This window comes from Myotis yumanensis, unplaced genomic scaffold (genome assembly GCF_028538775.1).
Source record: "Myotis yumanensis isolate MYYU_CA2020_CCGP unplaced genomic scaffold, mMyoYum1.0.hap1 SCAF_5, whole genome shotgun sequence".
In the NCBI taxonomy this organism is placed as follows: Eukaryota; Metazoa; Chordata; class Mammalia; order Chiroptera; family Vespertilionidae; genus Myotis; species Myotis yumanensis.
The window spans coordinates 57,331,067-57,352,681 of NW_027223756.1; the positions used below are offsets into that span (position 1 = coordinate 57,331,067).

Here is a 21,615-nt window from a genome sequence, read left to right on the forward strand (position 1 = left end):
AAAGTACTTACTATTTCTGTTTCCCAGACTAAGGTTGGGCCTTGTTTTATAGCTTGAGTGGGACCTTAAAAAAACAGTTTTTCCAAGATCATTTACCAAGAAATTGACTCAATTTACAGAATTGAAACCCTTGCCAACCTTCTGAAGTCTACTTCTGTATCGTTTCCAAAAGCAAGCAAGAAAGAAAGCCAGCAAGGAGGAGAAAAATAAATTCTGCTCCTTAGTCTGCATTTTGAATCCCAAGTAGAAAATTGTAGTAAGCACAAACAAGTTAATGCAGTCACTATCTTAGAGGTTTATGCAAATAACTTTCCCAAATAGATCATAAGCTAGTACGTACTATAGTCTGTAGAGGGTCAAGATCTATATGTACAGAAGTGTGGAGACAAAGGAAAAATGACAGCCTTTACTGGATTTCATATTGACCTTAATTTATCACCTAGGAGTGTAAATAGGTGAGGTGTGTTTTGCAGCTCTATGGAACAACAGTAACTTAAAAATTTTTTTAATTGATTTCAGAGAGAGGAAGGGAGAGGGAGAGAAACATCGATGATGAAAATCATTGATCGGCTGCCTCCTGCATACCCCCTCCCAGGGATCTAGCCAGCAACCCAGGTATGTGCCCTGACCGGAAATCGAACCCTGACTTCCTGGATCATGGGTTGACGCTCAACCACAGCCACACCGGCCAGGCCATAGTAACTTATTTTTAATGACTATAGACTGGGCTTTCATAGACTTTTTTCTAACATCCTGTGGAGCATCCTAAAATAAGTAGCATTAAAACATGAAGAAGAGAAAAAAGGAAATTTCCAAGTGAGTTCTTGCTTCTTCATTTTCAGAGACACTACAGTGCAGTGGAATTAGATTCCAGTTTTAACTCGGGATTAACAAATTATCCCTCTCAATTGCAATTTCTAATGTGAAATAAGGCCGATAAGATTAATCCTGTTGTGTTTTTAAGACATGCACGTAAAGTGAGTATCCAGTGATTGTTAGTTTTCCTTTCTGCTTAGACATAAGAAATAATATTTTGATTAGAAAAAGGTGCCCACTCTGGGAAGACAGGGTCACGAGTATGTGGTTTGGCCATTGGTAGTATGGGATCAGTAGAAGGCTCTTCTAGCTCCAGGCTTCCTCACGCCAGGGCCCAGCTTGGTGAATCAGAGAGCTTGGGAGCTCCTGGCACAACCCTATGTGGCAGTGCTATGTAAATGATAAGAAGGAGCCAGAGGTGACATTCGGGACAAAGAGCTTTCCTAGGAGAGAAAATAGCAAGTGCAAAGGCCCTGAGATGGGGGTCGAGCCTAATGGGCTTGGAGAACACGAAAGCCCCTGGGTTGAAGGACAGTTATCCATGGGAAGATTAATAGGAGGTGATTACCCTTTGGAAAGGTGAGCAGGAGCCAGATCTCAGTTTCATGCAGGACAAGGATAGGGGATTGGATTGTGTCCTAATTGTATAGCAATCCACTGGAGGGTTTTATACATCATCTGAATTCTCTTTTCAAAAAGTCATTCTGGCCATTATACAATGAAGATGTAAGGGGTGAGAGTGGGAGCAGAGAGACCAGGAGAGGAGGCTGTGTGAGGGATGTGGTGCTTCCTTCAGGTTAGTGATGGAGAAAGGAGAGATATGGGGAATGTTCTGGAGGTGAGCATCACAGAATTTCTTGATAGATTTAAAGGGTGTAAAGAGAAGAGGCATTAAATATGACTCCTTAGATTTTGGCTGGAGCAGCTGTAGTGATGGTACTGCCATGGACTGGAAGTTAGGAAGACCAGGTGGGGGTGTGCAGGTTTGAAGAGGTGGAATCAGAGTTCTGGATATGTTAGGTTTGAGATTCTTTTTTAAAAAAATATATTTTATTGATTGTTTACAGAGAAGAAGGGAGAGGGATAGAGAGCCAGAAACATCGATGAGAGAGATCGATCAGCTGCCTCCTGCACGCCTCCCAGTGGGGATGTGCCCGCAACCAAGGTACATGCCCTTGACCGGAATCGAACCTGGGACCCCTGAGTCCGCAGGCCGATGCTCCATCCACTGAGCCAAACCAGTTCGGCTTGAGATTCTTATTAGACATTCAAGTGGAGACCGCAAGTAGGCAGTTGGATATATGAGTGTGGAACTTCAGGTCAAGGCTAAAATTATAACTTGAACTCATCAGCTTATAGATATTATTTAAAACCATGGGCTGGATGAGTTGATCCAGAGGAAGTATAGAGCAGCCAGGACCAAGCCCCAAGGTACTCTTACTCTTAGAGGTTGGGCATAGGAGGAAGAGGCTGCAAAGCAAATTGAGAAGAGGGGGGAAATCTTATGGTACCCAGAGCTGTATGTCGCATATGCCAGGGGGGCTACTGCAGAGACCAAAGTTGATGGCCTCCGTGATAGCACTGTCCTTTGGAGAATAAACTAATTTGCTAAGTGATTAGCACGGTGTCTCTGCAGCTGTCTAATCAGTTTGTACTTTTGTCGCTTTTACCTACTTTGCTACTTTTATATAAAATTATGCACAATAGTTGTTAATCTGTACTTATAAACCAAGTACTAGTTTGCCATTCCCCCTCCCCTTGTTATATGAACATTCTGTTACTGCCTTTGAGGCTGCTTATTTATAAGGATGATTGTTTAATTTCATTTTTGTTTTGATTGACTTTTTTTTTCTTTCTTTCTTTAACTTGGCTATCTGTAATAGAAAACCTGTCTGCAGTAAGAAGGGGTTACTTTTCCGTACAAAACAAGATAGCTAAAGGCAGACGATCTAGCAATTCCATAATTCCACCAAGGATCTAGACTTATTCTGCCTTTTTAATCCATCAGTCCTCAACTGATAGCTTTTCCCTCAGGCTTGCCTGATGGCTGCAGACCTCTGGCCATCACATCTATATTCCAGCTGGAAGGATACAGAGCAGAAGATCTGTACTAGCTGAATCTCTTCCTTTCCATTAAGAAAACAATAGCTTTCTTTGAAACCATGTCAACAGAAATCTGCTATCTCTCTTTGACCAGAACTAGACCTAATAGCCATGTCATGTTGCAAGGGAAACTGGAAAGGTAACTATTTGTTTTTATTCCTGTGTCATTCATTTAATCATAATTAGATATCTAGCAGGACTTGAGTATCCTGTACATATCACATTCTAGCCTTAAAAAAGATATTTAAAAATGTCTTAAAACATTTAAAAAAGTTATTTCTTTAAAAAATTCATTTTAAACAGCTTAATTTTAATGGATGTACAGTAACGTTTGCCCTTTTCAGTGTACATTTTTTTGAGTTTTGGAAAAAATAAGAAAGGTGACTATATTTAACTATGAATGCTGATGCTCCCCCAAATTGCTCCATGTTCCCATAATGGAAAAGGACAATTGTTTAACACAACAGAGTAGTTTAAGAAGTGAATCCTTATCCAGTGTACCCCAAGCGAGGCTTTCTGAGATGAGATGACATGGAATTCAGTTAGAGTAAGAAGGTTCTCCTGAGTCCAGGGGGCAGTTTGCATCTCAGGAGCACCTGACGTTAACTGTGAGGTTTCTGCTCTGCTGAAAACCACCCCTCGGGGCATTTCCCTCCAGGCAAGGATGAGCTTGGATCCCAGCTTGACAGTGGGGGTGGTTTGAGGAAACACATGGTTTTGTTGTCAAGATTGGAATGAGGCCCAAAATGGATGGATAGATAAGCCACCTAACAGCTGTTACATGTACATTTTCATTAGTCATTTCCATTTCCAGCCTGAGTGATAAATGATATGGTAATGAATGATAATATGGAAATTCAAGTCATTGATGATCAGTATCAAATTTACCATATTAATGAAAGTTCTGTCATGGCCCCCCAATGTGAATACATGATTATTTCATCACCAGCATTTATTGATCACCTACACCAGATGCTTGCCATACATTTTCTCATTTCATCAACCGCTTGTGTCCTTGTATGTTGAATCTTCTCTGGAATAAAGATAGGTGATTTGGGCTTGACGCTTCACTGTCAGTTTTATGCAGGATGTGTTAAGATGTAACTCACATTTATAGACTTGCTTGGTAGTCATCTGTACAAATGTCTGTTTCATTAAGAAAAAAAGAACAAAGGTAAAGTAAGTCAAAAGCATGATCAATATCTAGTGTATTTTTTTAAAAATATATTTTATTGATTTTTTTACAGAGAAGAAGGGAGAAGGATAGAGTTAGAAACATCGATGAGAGAGAAACATCCATCAGCTGCCTCCTGCACACCTCCTACTGGGGATGTGCCCACAACCAAGGTACATGCCCTTGACCAGAATTGAACCTGGGACCTTTCACTGAGCCAAACCGGTTAGGGCAATATCTTGTGTATTTTAAAAAATAAGTATAGACTATCAATTTTAGGTTTGATTTTTTAATTTATAAAAACATCTTAACTTACATGGATCTAATTTAAAATTTATGTACTCTAGTGAGATATCTCCTTAGTGCCTGTTCCTCGCTTTACTGCGTATAATTTGCATAAAAAGTTCCTTCATGTTTATATTAAATTGTTTTCAGTGAACATTATTTCATAACTCTGCCACTATAAGTTGGTATTTCTCATCATTTCTGGGCTTCAATTTCTTTTGTAAATGAGGCAGCTGGGCTATTACTTATTAGCCAAAATTTTTCCAGGTCTAATATCCCCTGATAACTAAATATCGACTATCCACAGGGGAACAGTGGAAATCTAGCACAAATGACACAAGAGTCTTCTTTGGAGAACAAGTTTACTTCAAAACATGGATGCTACTTAATGGGCCATAACTTTCCTGTTGTTCATGAGTCAGCATGAAAAATAACTCCAGAGAAGGCTCAGTGGGTCAGATTTATCTAAGAAGACAGCTGTGTAATCCTGTATCCCTCTCCAACCCCTTGGCACTGCAGATACATGTTTCTGGCCTTTTGAACAACAGTCAAATAGCATTACCCACTTTGCAAAGTCCACAAGACCACAACGTGGAAAATCAAGCAGGCCTTTAAAAGGTTCCAGGAGAACAAAATAGAGCTGTGTTTATACATGGGCCACAGCTATTTTTCTCTTTCTTTAAGTCATTTCCATTGATTCTGTGATACTGGTTGGTGTGGGAAAGACTTGTAGTAAAAAAGTAAAATTATTTAAAAGTTAGTAAAGAAGTTTTGTGCCACGACTTTTTATTCGGCCTGTTTAGTAAAACCTATTAGGCCATCAGTTTTTGCTTGGTCTCCTTTCTGAGTAGTATAGTCATAACAGGTCTTAAAAAATACATGTTGTAAATAACTAGGCCAATGTGAGAACTTTCATTTAAAAACAAACTTTGAGGATGCAGTTACTGCCTAATGGGGCTGTGCAAGTATTCTTGTCACAAGAGGCCCTTTAACACCATGGAGAATCTTCAGATCCAAAGGGCAAATACAAACCTAGAGAATGACATGAAGAGAAATAAAGGGACATATTGGAATGGGACTGGAGAGACTTGCTAAGGAAATAAGCAGACTGGCCCAGCAATTAGGCTATTTAACCTTGTTTAGAGTTTTGTCCAGACACAGTGTGAGACCGGGCTTACAGTACTGTATTATGTCAGAGAGAGAGAGAGAGAGAGAGAGAGAGAGAGAGAGAGAGAGAGAGAGAGAGGAAATTCTAATTGATTTAGTCCTCCGGCATCTGTCCCGCTATTTGACCACCGCTTTTCCATTGTCTAGACTGCAAGGCACCAGAAGCAATTAAGTAGAGGATCAACGCAAGCAGACAGGTGTGCCCCGGTCACTTTCCTTCTTGATTCTACACTGCTCATATTCTCTGAATTTCATACAAGCTACTCTGGAAGCAGCAAATGAATGGGGGGGGGGGGGGGATCTGAAGATTGTCAATACTTCCAGGTGATGCAAATAGATTCTTGAATAAATCTTTGTATGATATTAAAAGAGATCTCAGATCTTAGACGTAGTTTTCTGTTCTAAGCATCAAAAAATAGGGCTAGAAAATGTATTTTCAAGTATTGCTTCTATTATCCTGTTAATGTTAGAAACAGGCAACTTACCACGTCCTCGACCCCCACCATGTTGCAGAAGAGGCTGGCTGAATTTTGCAACATGAATCCGAAGGGGAGTATTTGCAAGATCTTTGAAGCTACAAATCCTCTAGGAAGAGGCTTCCCCACCTGTCACAAGCTGGATCGTCTCCACGGAGGGCGCCGGGCGCACCACCGCCACGCGGCGCTGAGGTCAGCCTCTCGGGTCTTGGGAGAGCTCTTTTTATTCTAAATTACAGACTTTGCAGCCACCGGATATCCTCGCTGCAGAACTGGCAGTAGCCATGTGGCTGCACTCGCATTTCCTGACAACCACTGCATTATTTCCACTAATATCCTGTCTCAGGCTTCTCGCTGGGCGACTCCTCACTCCCACCACCCACCGTCGCCCCCCTGCCGATGGGCAATAACCCTAAACAAAGCGAAGCCCCCCTACCCCCTCAAAATGTTGAAATCGCACTTGGCGACAGTCCCTCCCGGCAGCTCGAAGTCACAGCCGCAGAAAGTGCCTGCGCCCCGCAGATTGGGGCAGACTCGCAGCCCTGAGCTCTGCGCCGGGGCGGGGCGCCCGCGGCCGAGGCGTTCGCATTGTCCACGTTCCCCGCACCCCGCCGCGTTCCGTCCCCCCCCTATCTGTGGCACACACGCGCGCAGGACGAGCGGCGCGCCCGGGGCTGGAGCTGCAGCAGCAGCTGCGGCGGCGGCGAGGGCGGGGGCGGGGGCGGCGGCGGGGCGGGCCCGGCGGGCGGCGGGGGCGGGCCCGGGGCGAGGCAGCCAGGGCGCCAGCGAGCAAGCGGCGAGCGCGGCGAGCACCGAGGGAAGCGCGAGCAGCAGCATGGCGGGGCTCCGACGCCCGCAGCCCGGCTGCTACTGCCGCACCGCCGCGGCCGTGAACCTCCTGCTGGGCGTCTTCCAGGTCCTCCTGCCCTGCTGTCGCCCGGGAGGGGCTCAGGGACAAGGTCAGCCTTGCGCCGCTCCGCTGGCTTTTCCTCTCCACCCTGCCCCCCCCCCCCCCTTCTCTTTCTTGTAGGGAACTGCTGAAATCTATTAGAGGACGAGGGGAGGAAAGGGAATGGGGCAGGAGGAGGAAGGAAAGCGGTTGCAATTCTTGGCTGATAACATTTTCTAACCGCAGCGTCCCCTCCCGCCTTCCCCGCCCCCATGCAAACAGAAAGCTGGGAAGTCGCGGGGCTGGGGGACCGTGCGGACCGCTAGCCGCGCGCGCCCCGGAGCCTTTGTGCGCGGCCCCCCGGCACCCCGGGCGCAGCCCCCGCTTTGTGTGGCGCGCGCTAGGGCCCCGCCGCGGCCCGGCTTCCTGCAGCTTTGTTCCCCGAGCCGGGCCGCCCGGGACCCATCCTGCAGATGCCCGCCCCAGATGCTGCGGGATGCGAGCGCAGAGCAGCCAGCGGGGCGGCCTCCGATCGGTCCCCCAGAGCCAGACCCCCCGGCCCTGCTCGCGGTCGCCTCTCTGTCACGGGGACCGCCGGCTCACACCCCGTCCATTGTGTTCACATCCTTGGCTCCCTTCTCGGGTGGCCTGGGCTTTTAGAAGGAAAGGGAGACTTGTTTGGGTGAGGCGGGTGCATGGGGGACGGTAGGGGAACAGGAAGCGTTTCTTTTCCGTGCATTAAAAACTCGGTGTGTTTTTTGGTTCGTGTAGCGATTGAGCCCTTGCCGAACGTGGTGGAGCTGTGGCAGGCAGAAGAAGGAGAACTCCTGTTGCCCACTCAGGTGAGGACGGTCAGGTGACAGGGCGGGGTGGGGGGGGGTGGGGTGCGCCTGTGGAGAGGCCAGGAGGCCGCCGGCCCCCCAGTGGCACAGGCGCTCGGGCCACTTTGCAAGGCAAATAAACGGTCGGGCCAAGCCTGAACACCTGGCAACGGTGGCCTTCCCAGCCTCCTCCCGCGCCATGTGACAGGGCGTGAGTCACGCCGGCCCCAAGTTCAGGAGGTGGGAGCTGAGGCCACCTCAGCAGGGCCGGGCCTGCTGTACAGAGGCGAAGGGCGGGCCCCTGGGCCAGCTGTGGTCCTGGGTGGGCGAGGGACGTGTGCCCTGTTCTTTAAGCGACCTGGTGCAGCGTGTGTGAGGACAACAGGAATATTGATTGATTAGAGATGGTACTTGCCATTATCGTTAAGTAGCTTTGGGATGAAGATGTGACTTTAAAGGATTGTAATCTTGGATTCCCCCCCCCCCCCCCCCCCCCCCAGTGCCTTTAATTCCTGTTAGAATACAACTTGAATTTCCTGTTTGGGGTTTCCTCCCCATATGACACAATGATTGCATTTGGAAAAAAAATAAATACTAACATTTTATTGGAATCTGTGGCATCATAACAGGGTTTACTGCCGCAATAGACACAGTACTGCAAAGCTTTTGTGTTTACGGTTTAACTTTCAGGAGAAATCCTCATTGGCTGAAGATGTGCACATTTAAATATAATATTGCTGACTGTTTCTCAGCATGGACAGTAGGGACCCCAAACGCACTTTCCCCCTTTGTGGAGAAGTGGTTTGAATTATAAGGGGATATTCAGCCTGTGTGCCACAATTTTTAAGATGTTCGTTACTGCCACATTGGTGGAGCACTTGGTTCTATGCTGTCTCTTGTGGCTGTTTAGAAAAACAGGATGTCTAGCTATAACTTCACTGGCCAGGCTGTGCAGTTTTACATTTCAATTTTCTCCCTCCTATGTGAAGCATTTAGAGTGCTGGTTTTGAGATATTTGTAATATTCATTTTAACCAGAGCTAATAAATAACAGCTTCAAGGCGGAGAGGTGATTTTTAGAGGAACTTTTTTCTGGACCTTCCCTAAGGCCAGTAGGCTGAATAAGACCAGTCCTTTGAGAAAAAGCCCCAGCAGGATGGGAGCAAATAGCCTGCCTTCATCTTAAAAGTTTATTCCCAAATGGAGGTTTTCCCTCATTATAAATAACAGATGTGTATTGTTGAAGGTTTGAAACATACCGAAAGATAAAATGAACAAATCAGAAATTGTTCATACCTCTATGGAGAGAACCACACTTAACATTTGAAGTATTTAGTGTTAAAAAAATACAGTTATATCTGTATAGATCAGAGTCATTCAGGAGCGGCATGAGTGACATTTTGGGCTGGAGAATTCTTTGGGGTGGGGGCCGTCCTGGGCCCTGGAGGATGTCAAGCAGTTAGAGCATTTCTGCCTCTACCCACTAGATGCCAGTGGCACTCACCTCTCCCTCTCTTTCCCCCAGTGTGACCGCTAAACATGTCTCCAGATGTAGCCAAGTGTCCCTGGGGAGCAGAAGTGCCCCATGGAGAAGCCCTGGTGTATATCTATATTCATTGCTTTTTTACTCACTTGTAGCCTCTGCCTCTTACTGGTTAGTGTTGGAAGCCCACCTAAGCTGAAGAAAAGGAAAGGATAGACTCTGATTGATTGTTGCATTAGTTGAAGATTTAGTCACTCTGCTGAGAGATGGAAGTGTCAGGCCCCTGATAGGATTTTGTTATAGGCTCAGGCATTATTGTATGAAATTCCTAATTTCTGGTTTTGTTTATATGTATAATACACTTTGTTGTGGTAAAAAAGCCTTAGAATTTAGGAGCTGTCTTTCTGGAGTGCTCACTATAGAAGCATTTATAGCTAAGCTACCTTAATGAAAGCTGTAGTGAAAGTGAAACTGGTATATTCAAAGTAATTTTCCAAATACTTCATCTCTATATGAGTTTCTTTTAGAGACTTATCCTGCATATACCTGGGTGGGGTGAGGAAAGATATAGATCTATCTATAGCTGTCTATTTAAACTGCATTATGTGTATATATATCAAAACTGCATAAATATACACACATATAGTATAGATATATCTTACATGTATATAAAAACTGCAGCGAGTTCTGAAGAAAGTTATTTTTAGGGAATTCTTCTCAAAGTAGTTTTAATTTTTTTCAGAAAAGCTTCCTCATGTGTGTCATGAAGTCCGATGGAAAGATAATATTTATAGGTGTTATTTAAATTTGAGGGTTTTCTGCTTACTTAGCTTGTAGATTGGGTTCCTTTCATTTAGAAAGACCTAAAGATGGCTTCAGAAGCTACAATTTTTTAATTACAGTTGAAATAGGAGCATCAGAAGATGTGGCATTTAAAAATCAAATACTGACATTTGCCAACACTAGTTATTTATACAGTTATTTAGTTTGGAAATGTTTTCTGTTGATTGGACCTTTTGTTTTCTAATGGGTCTCAAAGTAGATCAAGAATTTTAGTAATGCATCATTAGTAAAACCAAATGTAATAATTGAATTGGTTTAAACTGCCAGACCCTCTGGCCAGCTTTCCAGGATTTGACTCCCTGCTCCATCATTTTTCACCTCTCTGACCTCAGTTTCTTCATCTGCAAAATGGGTGTAATAATGGAACTGAGTAAGCACTTACTATATGCTGCCTGTTACTTTGGCAGTATCCACCCGTCCCCCAATGATTCGGTCATTGGAGAGCATGGAACAGTTTTCCTGCTTTGAAGGGGCTGACCTGTGCAGATAGCTCAGGGCTATTCTGTGCCCTCCAGCCATACAGATGAATTGTATTATTTATATCTTTATGCAATATGCTCTTTTATGTCCTATAATAGTTTGGTGTAGGAAGATAGAAACTATCCATTGCGATAATGAGAAGGAAGGAAAAAACCGTGGTTTTTATTCTTAGATTTACAGAATTTGTCCTTTCCTTTGACTTTGCTTCACGTGACCACACTTCATCACACTGTATCGAAAGTGGTGGTGGTGTAGCAATAGCATGTGCAAGAAGTAATTGCATGTGTGCAAGATACCGCTTTGCCCAACTTCTTACTTCACCTTCAAGGTCAAAAACCTTCTGTGATTCTCTGCCATCCACTTGACCTGCTCTGGCCCTCTGGACCTTCCGCATTCTGACCTTGACTGTTGTTGCTCCTGTCAGTCCTCTGGGACACTGACTTCAGCCCGAGTCTTGGCCGAGCAGGCCCAAGATGTTTCTGTTGAATGAAAGGACTGGTGCTGTTGCCCTGCTCTTTGAACAGGGACGGTCCTTCCTGACTCCTAGCTTGGCAGTGGCACCTTTATTTCTCCCTCTTTGAGTTTCTTGAGTGTCTGGATATTTTGCTTTGTCTTGTTGCCCTAATTTAGTTCCCCTTAAGAGGGTTTGGTCTTCTAAGCTGGTTGCCCCAATGTAACCACAATGTTCTGTATGCAGTAGGCACTCAGTAGTAGCCCATGAGTTCTTCCTGGGAGGGGAGAAGCAGTTGTCTCTGTGTTGTCCAGTTCCCCAATTAATAGGGTATTCAGTTCTGAAGATGGCAGGCCCAATGCATTCAGCATTGGTTTCCTATTATTGTTTAATAATCACATTTTTGTATCAGTTCTAGAAGCTGGAAGGGCAATCTTGAATGTGTTCTTTTAATCCCTTCAGACTTGGCTGAGATGAGAAGCCTCCTTCCAGACTCCCCGGGTTAGGTTGCAGACGTGGATGCTGAGTAGGAGCAGCTGGAACCAATGAAACAGACCTCATTGGTCTGGTCTGGGATGGTAGGTCCCCTGCTCCTCTGGCAAACACCCCGCAGGGGGCCTGGCACACGGAGGCCCCTGGGATCCGCCTTTAAAAATCTCATGTCTGTTTAAATTTACCCCCTTAAGCCTGAGTGAGAGTAGATAACGGAAAGTGATAGAAAGTGAAAGGGGAACTGGGACACTGACTGAGACTCTGTTATCTCAGGTACCGTGTGATGTAACGGCATCTTGCTCCAGTCGGCAAATCATTACCGGGTATTTGGAAATCCTTTTGTCATAGAGATTTATTTTTGTTTTCGTCTACTTCCACTATCAATATAAAAAAAATAATAACTAACAGGGGCTGAAGACTAACCGGCACTGTTTAAGCACTTGATGAGTATTATCTCGTGCTACTATGCTAAGAAGTAGGGATTATGAAGACCTGATTTCACAGGTGAGGAAACGGAGGCTCCCAAGTCATCCTATAGCTTGCCCAAGGCCTTGAGAAAATAGCAGTGGCGCAATTCGAACCCAGGAGGTGTTTGGCTCCAGAGCCCATGCTCTTGGCCACTACCAGATACACTATTGTATGAATGTTAGCACAGCCTGGCCAAGAAAGTGTTATTGTGATAAAGTTCCTGGACCTGAGGGAAATAATTTTCAGGTTCTCTTTTGATTTGGAAAAATTTGCTTAATGAAGTTTTCAAAAATAGTCATATCCACTAGTATTTTTAAATTACCTTTATTAAAACATTTTTTATTGAGGTATACTTGACATATAACATATTAGTTTCAGGTATAAAGCATAATGCTTTGCTGTTCGTGTATATTGTAAACTGATCACCAGTCAGTCTAGTTAACATCTGTCTTGGTACATAGTCACACATTTTTTTTTCTTGTGATGAGAACTTTTAAAATTTACTCTCAGAGCAACTTTCAAATATGCAGTACAGCATTATTCACCATAGTCACCATGCTGTACATTATATCCTCACGATTTACTTATTTTATAACTGGAAGTGTGTACCTTTTGAGCACCTGCACCCATTTTGCCCACCCCCACCCACCCCTGCCTCTGGTGGAGGGAGCAGATTACAGGATTTGGTCCCTGCCTTTTGAGAGCTTGGTGTTGCTGGGGAGATAAGGCTGGTAATACCCTGAGATAACAATCAAGTGCTGAAATGTAGGAACTGAAGGGAGAGAGGAGGAGCAGAGTGCATGGGGAGTCAGCTAGAGATCTGCATTGGGGCTGAGCCTAGAGCCTCACTCACATGGGTGAAGGTTCAGAGTGTTTTATGCTGGTGTTTTTACCTGGAGCCCAGAGACCCTGCTGAAGCCTGGCTGCAGCGATTGTGATGGGTATGTCAAGGTCAATTGACAACGGCTCACTTCCAGGCTAAGGAGCTTGGAATATATCTGACTCGACGTTGGGGAGCCATGGGAGGCTCTTGAGCAGAGAGTAGCACAGGGACATTGAATGCTGGGTCCACACCATGTGGGGGGTAAGTGATTGATGTTGAGGAAGATTGGCCTCGCAGTGACTCCCAGGATGGGTCGAAGGCACACGTCTTCAACAGAGCAGAAAGCCCCATCTGTGGTGGTAATGCAGGCCTGGGTGGGGGGTCATTATGGTTGGAGTGAGGGGAGGAGAGCAGTGTGGTGGTGACCCTAAGGTTTGCCCGAGGGTCAAGGAGTGTCATGTGTCTTTGACAGAGGGAGACCAGTTAGAACAGAGGCCACCCCGCAGGGACCCTGGTGTTGGTAGGTCTGATGTTGGTAACTGTTTTGGGGAGACAACGTGCACGCATCCTGGAGGCAGCTGGCGGTAGGGCTGGAGCTGTGAATCAGTTCACCCCACACACGCGGTGGAGGACCTCCCATGTGCTGTGTTGACTAAAACCACGTGAGTCTTGGCTCCTGTGCAAAGATAGGCATTCACTGAGCATCTATAATGTGTGATTGAGGGAGAAGTTGGTGCTGGAGATAGGGATTTGGGCCCCATGGTTTCAAGTGTGGGTTAACATTTGGAGGGAATTTGTGTGGAGAAGTCTGGGCCCAGTAGGACTGGCAGGGATCGGGTGGGGGGGGGTGGGGGGTTGGGTGCGGAAGAGGGCACCAGGCAGTATTACCTGGAGAGCCAGGGGTCGGAGAGAAGCTGGAGGAACAGGAAGGTTGGTGTGCCTGAAGAACCCTGGCAGCAAATTTCAATGTAGTATTTAATTGGATCTGCCCTCTGTTTCTGTTTCAAGAGGCTTTTTTTTTTTAAAACCCTCCTGGTACATGACACGAGCGGTCAGACTTTTGGATGGTAAGTCTGGGAGAAGATTTTGGAATCACTTTTGAGTGATTTTTATGCCACTAATCACATTTATCAGCCTTTTTACCTTGATGTCAAAATATATCAAGTGTTCTGAGTGAAACATTACATTTTCTACGTTTGGGAATTTTAATTATTAATAAACTTCATCTTGTGTGATTAAACGGAAACATTGAAAAATGCCTTTGGAGAGAAGTGATGTCAAAGTAATTTTGAGATTATGTTCAGATTGTAATTTTAAACAGGTAAAGTGCTTACGGTGAGTACATGAGGGATCACTTGGCAATTCAGCAGTCTCCTTACTAAAGTTATTCTTTCTTTCAGTAAATATTTATTGAATGCCTGCTGTGTGTCGGGCATGATTTTAGACATTCATTACAAAGTTCATCACCCCTGTGAGAGTTGAAGAACTCTTCCTTTTGGAGATTTTGTGCTCCTTTGAGACAACTAAAGCATGTTCTTTTTCGATAGGGTGATTCTGAAGAGGATATGGAGGAGCGTTCTCAAGAACAGAGGTAAGAAAAAAATGGCAGCGAATACCTGCTAATTTGCCCTGCCCACTTTGGATGCTATCTGGAGTCTTGGATAAGTGTATGCTTGTGTACTTAATATTCTCAGTAATGTACCTCTCTCTTTGGCATTTGGGGTATTTGTACTCTCTAATAATATAGCTTTGTTTGAAAATAAGGTTGTCCAGAAAGCTGTTAAAACACACACACACACACACACACACACACACACACATACACACACTCCACCAACTTCATTTTTCCCATGGCATGCTTACATCCTTCATCTTGTTTACAAGTATTTATTGAGCATCATGCACTGTTCTGGGTTTTATGCTAGACATAAAACACTGAACAGGGCCTGTGTTGTGTGTTGCGGGGGAGTCAGGCATTACTGTAAACAAAACAAAATAGGTATGCTGTTAAAAGAATTTATCAAGAACTAGATTGCTGCGATAGAGAATAATGAGTTGGATGGGGTGGTCAGGTGAGGCCCCTCTTAGGAGGTGACATTTGAACTGAGGTCTGGAGGATGTGCAGGATCAGCCATGCAGCAAGTAGAGGGAGCGTGCTCTGGGCAGAGGGGGACAGCAGGTGCAAAGGCCCTGAGGTGGGAAGCATGGACAGCAATCCAGGAACTTGGAGAAGGCCAGGTGATAGTGAGATGTGGTAGGACCTTAGAGGCCACAGTAAGGAGTTTGAGTTTTATTTTTTTTAAATATGTGGAGTGAGTTATTAAAGGATTTTAAGCAGGGGCTAGTAATTGAATGGTGTCAACTACACTTACAAGAGAATATTTTCATTATGGGGGCAGTCTCACTCGGTGTCACACTGGGATATCTGGTCCCTTGGAGGCACTTGAAGAATCAGTGGTACCTGGGCACAGGGTTAACTTCCAGGGAATCGGATTTTGGATCCCCAACATCCACATTTTCTCATAAAATTCATCTGTCTGAGGTTGCAAGTTATCCTTCTCCACTTTACAAAAGAAAAGCAGACTTCTCACCCAGCCCTGATCCTACCATATGCTTCATCTTGGACAGACAAAGTAGCAATCTGAAATACTGGTAGTGGTCAGGAGAAAGTGATCCACTGTGATTGGATGGCAAATTCTTTTGTAACTCTCTGATAGTTTTCAAATGTTGACTTTAAACAAAATTGAAGGAGGACCCAATCAAATTGGCAGTTGCTAGATCATCAGAAATTATTTTTAACTAGATGCCCAGCGCGCGATTGAAATCATGCAAGGAGGCGCCCCGCGGGCGGCCGGGACCTGCGCCTGACTCGCAGCGTCCCCTGGCCCCCCTGCCTGTGTCCGCTCCGGGGCTGCCTGAGCCGCCGTGCTGGCTGGGGCAGGCCCCCCTGTCTCTGTCTCTGTCTCTGTCTCCGCTCCAGGCCTCACCTGTGCACGCAACGTCCTCCTGTCCAGTGACCCATTATGGTGTCCTGGCCTAATTTGCATATTACCTCTTTTTATATATACTAGAGGCCCGGTGCACAAAAATTTGTTCACTGGGGGGGGTGGTCCCTCAGCCCGGCCTATGCCCTCTCGCAGTCTGGGACCCCTCGGGGGATGACCACCTGCTGGCTTAGGCCCGCTCCCTGTGGGATTGGGCCTAAGCTGGCAGTCAGACATCCCTCTGGCAGCCTGGGAGCCCTTGGGGGATGTCCACTTGCCAGCAGAGGGCAGTCGGACATCCTTAGCGTTGCTGAGGAGGCGGGAGAGGCTCCCACCACCACTGCTGTGCTGGCAGCCGTCAGCCTGGCTTGTGGCTGAGCAGAGCTCCCCCTGTGGGAGCGCACTGACCACCAGGGGGCAGCTCCTGCATTGAGCGTCTGCCCCCTGGTGGTCAGTGTGTGTCTAGTGACCAGTCATTCCCAGTTGTTCTGCTGTTAGGGTCAATTTGCATATTACCCTTTTATTATATAGGATAGAGGCCTGGTGCATGGGTGGGGGCTGGCTGGTTTGCCCTGAAAGATGTCCCAGATCATGGTGGAGGTCCTGCTGGGGTGCCTGGCCAGCCTGTGTGAGGGGCTGATGGCCATTTTCAGGCTGGCCACAGCCCCTTCAGGGTAGGGGTCCCCGCTGGGGTGCCTGGCCAGCCTGGGTGAGGGGCTGATGGCTGTTTGCAGGCTGGCCACGGTCCCCAGCCACCCAAGCTCCTAGTGGAGGCTGGCTGGAAGCAGGTATCTGGGATTTATTTATCTTCTATAATTGAAACTTTGTTGCCTTGAGCAGAGGTCACAGCCAGCCAGGGCAGGTGGGAATCTTGGCTTCTTTTATCGCCAGGGCAACCAAGCCTCCTGCTTCCTGCTTGCTTCAGCTCTGTGGCTGCCAGCCGCCATCTTGGTTGGGTTAATTTGCATATAGTTGCTCTGATTGGCTGGTAGGCATGGCTTGGGGCATAGCAGAGTTGCGGTCAATTTGCATGTTTCTCTTTTATTAGGTCATATATATATATATATATATATATATATATATATATATATGATAGATCTCTGTGATTTTTGGATAAAACATTGAGGGAGCATAGAGTATATAGGGACAGCGCTCCACCAAAGCTCATTGAATTCACATCTATTTATGTGAACAAGCTTTTTCAGTGCTTACATTAAGAAAAAAAAAGACAAGGAAAATGAGATAAAATTGATGTTGATTAACCCATCTCATCCTAGTAGTAAGTGATATTCACATGAACCAATTGGGGGTGGGGATGGAGGCTGTTCTATCCATCCCAGTAAAAGATGCATTTTCAATAGAATTTGACATGTTTAACTACCTATCAAGTTTTGTAAAAAATACATAAATAGCTAAATTTTTTGATTTGATCAATTGCATACTAATAAAAATATGATAATTCAGAAGAAAAAAATTTAACACTTATTCCTTCTGGTCACAGAAAAATTAAAAAACAAACAAAATTTCAATTTATACTCATGGTTTTGTTGCAAAAGGCTTTGAACATAAAGGTATATTAGGTGAAAATTCTTTGAGAAAATATCTAGCAATATAGGAAAGCCCATTTGTGTAATTTTTGAAAGTGGAAGATGATGGATATTATTGCAGTGGTATTTAGATTTCACTGAATATATTTTAAAAAGTGATTGTGAGTTTTATTTTAAAAAATGCCGATGTCTGCAATATTAACTTCCTAGTGACCATTTAAGCTCAGCATAAAATTTTCAGTCGGGGATAGCTTGCATCTATGGGGCAGAGTTCAGAGCCTGTCACAGTCCTGTTGTGGTAAATGGGAGCGAGGAAAGATGAGGAGGAATGCGATGCTGTGTCAGGCTAGGCTGGCCGTAGTGGGGGTGGAGGGATAGGCAACGTTCTGAGATGAATTTTGGGGGGTGGAACAGACCCATTGCTTCCTGAGGCAGATGTGGAGAGGGAAGGAAAAGAGAAGTCCCGGAGGGCTGCTGGCATGTGGCTTGAGCCTCTGGGGAGATGATGACTGGGATGGGAAAGGATTTAGTGGGAGGGAAATCAGGATGTCTGGTTGGTTGTCTCCTAGGAATCTCAGACTTGATAAGACATGTCCAAGGGGAGCTGGCGGGTAGGCAGGTGATGATGTGTGTTGAGCTGGGAAGGCCTGGCTGCGTCTCCGGGGGTGGGTGTGCCCGGCCTTAGAGAGCCTTGTGGCGTATGCTTTGGAGTTTGCTCGGCTCATTTGCAAACACAGTTCTCTCTTTTTTCATTAATTAGAATTCATTTCTTTTCTTTTCACCAATTTTCTGTCCCACTGAAAAGTATTAGTAGACTTTATCCTTACTGGTCTTCTGGCACCATGTCAGATGATCAGAGTGGAGGTGTGGGGTGAGGGAGAATTGTGTCAGTGAATTAGAAGAGTGGCTTCCAAACTTTTTGACAGTGACGTGTGGTCAGAGATACTTTTTACATCATGATACTTTTTACTTACTTACCCGAAGGCCTGTTTGTGGATGAATGTGTACATGCATGCTTATTTATTTATACAACAGTGCTTACCGTAACTACCTGTGGTATACTGTTTTCTGTTTCTTTCTTTCTTTTTTTTTTTTTTTTTTTTTTGGTGGTTAAATATATACAACATTTACCATTTTCACCTTTTAAAAATATATTTTTATTGATTTCAGAGAGGAAGGGAGAAGGAGAAAGAGATAGAGGCATCAGTGCTGAGAGAGAATCATTGATTGGCTGCCTCCTGCAGGCCCCCCACTGGGGATCGAGCCTGCAACCCCTAGGCATGTGCCCTGACCAGGAATCAAACCCTCACCTCCTGGTTCATAGGTCGAAGCTCAACCACTGAGCCACGCTGGCCAGGCCACCATTTTTAAGTGTACAGTTCTGTGACATTGAGTGCATTCACAATGTTGTGCATTCATTACTACTATCCATCCCCAGAACTTTCCTATTTCCTTAAAAAAAATAATGCCAGTTGCCAGCACTGGATTTTAATTTTAAAACACCTTAATCATAATTCACAGTTTGATCAACCCTGATTTATATAGTATTTTAATCTTCCTGATACCAGATATTCCAGTATTTTACTGTTACTTTATCCCTAGTTGCTTTCTTTCAACTTAAGTTCCACGCCTCTTTGTTTTCTTTTGGCTTTTTTTTGGTTGAGATTTGTTTTTTATGAATAAAGACAAGATCATGACATGGGTTGGATGCTGCTATTAGAAAATCCTCTTTGTGTCCATCTTCTGAAAAAGTAGATTCTGGAATTCTCTCCAAAGAAGGATATGTAAATGTGATGCCCTGTGATGGGTAAATTCATCACCCAAATATGTATTTACTGTTCATTTATCCTTACTGTGCAGTTGCGATTTCTTTTAAATGAAACATTTAATACCCCAAAGCTCATGTAATGTCTTGCTACGTTTATTTATTTAAATTTTTATTGTTGAGAGTCTTACAGATGTCCCCCTTCCTCCCTGCCCTGTTGCCCCTCCACCCGATTCCCGCCCCAGGCCTTCACTTCCCCCACAGGCCTTCTCTTCCTGCCCCTCCCCCCTTCCCTCTGAGATTTTTCAGTCTGTTCCATGTTTCCATGCCTCTGGTTCTATTTTATTCATCAGTGTATTTTGTTCATTAGCTTCCTTGTTCATTTATTTTTATTTTTAGATTTAATTTTTGATAGATATGTATTTATTGCCATTTTATTGTTCATATTTTTTCTATTCTCTTCTTCCTCTCCTCCTCCTCCTCCTCTCCCTCTTCCTCCTCCTTCTTCAGTACCCTTCAACATTTCATGTAATGCTGGTTTGCTGATGATGAACTCCTTTAGCTTTTTTTTTTTCCTTCTTGCTACTTTTAAAATAAACCTTTTGCTTTAGAATAGATTTAGATTTACAGAAAGCTGTAAAGATGGTAAGAGAGTACCCCAATACCCCTCACACAGTTTACCCTAATATTAACGTCTTACACGACTGTGATACATTTGTCACAGCTAAGAAACCAACATTGTTATAGTACATACTGTGAACCAAACCCCAGACTTTATTGGGTTTCCATAGATTTCCCCGTACGTCCCTTTTTCCCTTTTTTGTCCAGGGAGCCATTCTTTCTAGATGCCACCTTACTTTCCGTGATCGTGTCCTCCGAGGATCCTCTTGGTTGTCACAGTTCGTCAGCTTTGTTTTTGAAATCCTGAGGGTTTTGAGGCGGACTGGTCAGGTATTTTGTAAAATGCCCCTTAGTTTGGGGTTGTCTCGTGTTTTTCTCTGTGGTCAGTCGGGGTTCTGGGTTTGGTGAGGAAGACCTCAGATGTAAATTACCATTCTCATCACATATCGCATACCTGCCAGCAACATGATGGATCACTTTGATGGTGACCTTGGTCTCCCGGCTGAGGTACTATTTGTCAGGTTTGTCTGTGAAGTTACTGTTTGTTCCACCTCTTCCCATGCTATACTCTTTGGAGCAAGCAATTGAGTGGAATTAAGCTCTCCCTGCATAAATTATTTAGATTTCTTTAGTATGGGAGGTTTGTCTATTCTCCTTTATTTATTTTTTGGTCATTTACATTGCTATAGACTCCTGGATATTTATTTTATACCTTGGGTTATAATCCAGTACTAGATTTGCCGTGCTATTTTAATGTCCTTTGTCCTTAATCTTATATTTATGCAGTAATTAGTTTCTCCTTACACATTTTTCAAACATTTCTGATTTTCACTTTAATTACTACCCTACAGTGCCAACTCTTAATGATATTAGGATGGACTTGAAGTCAGTAGAGCCAACACTTATGAACCGCACAAAATGAATGCATTGTCTCTGAAAGGACCCATATGGAGAAGCGGCTACTACCGGGGCCTCGGGAAATAGATTTGACCATAGTACAGAGTCAGTATGTCCCAAGAAAAGTGGAGGCAGCACTGACATCTGTCACCGGAGATCTCCATAGTGAAGAGGCTCCCTGTAACCGCCTCCCCCCCCTTCCCCCGGCCCCCGACTGCCCAGCGTGGGCCAGAAGCAGACACTCACTATTCATGCTGGGGTGGAGGGTTCTAGAGTAGCTGCCTGTGATCTCAGACACAGTTGGGGAAGGCTTTCAGGGTAATTGGCCTCATTGAAGATTTTGTTTATATTATCTTGATTTCATCTTCTGCTAATGCTGTGTAATTGTAGTTGGTCGAAAGCCAGAAGAGCAATATTTGAAAAACGTTCTTCCCTCTTTCCTCTCCATCCCCGCTTTCCTCCTGGGTGTTCTCAAATATCAGCAGTGATCTATTGCTTTGCTGAGAAAGAAAGGCTGCTGTTGGGGGTGCGTGATGAGAGCAAATGAAAGCTGACTTCAGCTCTTACTAGAATTGAACCCTCTCTGGGAAGCTTGGCTGGCTCTCTGGGCATATCTCCGATAAGCCTTTTTGGGGTCTGTTTGTTAGAATGTGAAAAGTTTAAGCATTGGCAATGTATGAATAGTATATTATTTCAGCTTTTAAAAATGGTAATATAAAGGTCATAAATACTGAGTGGCTAGGCTCAGTGTCTGTGGCAGTTTTGTTTTTTAACGGTGCTTTTATCTGATTAGTAACAGCAGCAAAATGTGTTTTCCTGATACTGTTTACATCAGTTAAAGGCAGATCCTGAGAGTCAGAACATGAAGAAAACCCTGTTAACCTTTCAGCAACATACTGCACGATGTAACTGCAGACAAAAATGACCTAATCTCTAGGGAAACACTCCTTTGGCAGAGGAGGGGATCTCAGCGTCCGCACAGGGACTGGAACTGCTTTTGACTTTTCTTTGTTCTCCTTCAGAAACCGAAG

The 21,615-nt window shown here is 44.6% G+C and overlaps 2 protein-coding genes and 1 long non-coding RNA gene across 5 annotated transcripts in view; 2 read left to right on the forward strand and 1 right to left on the reverse strand.

The window, feature by feature from the left end:
- The window catches only part of MND1 (meiotic nuclear divisions 1), a 95,291-nt gene extending 89,523 nt beyond the window's left edge, over window positions 1-5,768 (forward strand). Inside the window, exon 8 of the mRNA XM_070415339.1 lies at window positions 5,693-5,768. Coding sequence (XP_070271440.1) covers window positions 5,693-5,721 — 29 coding nt within the window. The 3' untranslated portion in view covers window positions 5,722-5,768. The remainder of the gene's footprint in view (window positions 1-5,692) is intronic.
- On the reverse strand, window positions 3,854-6,617 carry LOC139010631 (uncharacterized). The gene is made up of 2 exons (XR_011471554.1): window positions 6,031-6,617; window positions 3,854-4,065 (listed from the first exon to the last, which is right to left on the reverse strand). It is a non-coding gene; the product is annotated as an uncharacterized lncRNA (long non-coding RNA).
- Window positions 6,618-6,837: 220 nt separating this feature from the next.
- The window catches only part of TMEM131L (transmembrane 131 like), a 145,318-nt gene continuing 130,540 nt past the window's right edge, over window positions 6,838-21,615 (forward strand). For all 3 annotated transcript variants that reach the window (XM_070415341.1, XM_070415342.1, XM_070415343.1), the window contains exons 1-3: window positions 6,838-6,980; window positions 7,682-7,752; window positions 14,318-14,361. In XM_070415341.1, the coding sequence (XP_070271442.1) occupies window positions 6,857-6,980; window positions 7,682-7,752; window positions 14,318-14,361 (239 nt within the window). In that variant the 5' untranslated portion in view covers window positions 6,838-6,856. The remainder of the gene's footprint in view (window positions 6,981-7,681; window positions 7,753-14,317; window positions 14,362-21,615) is intronic.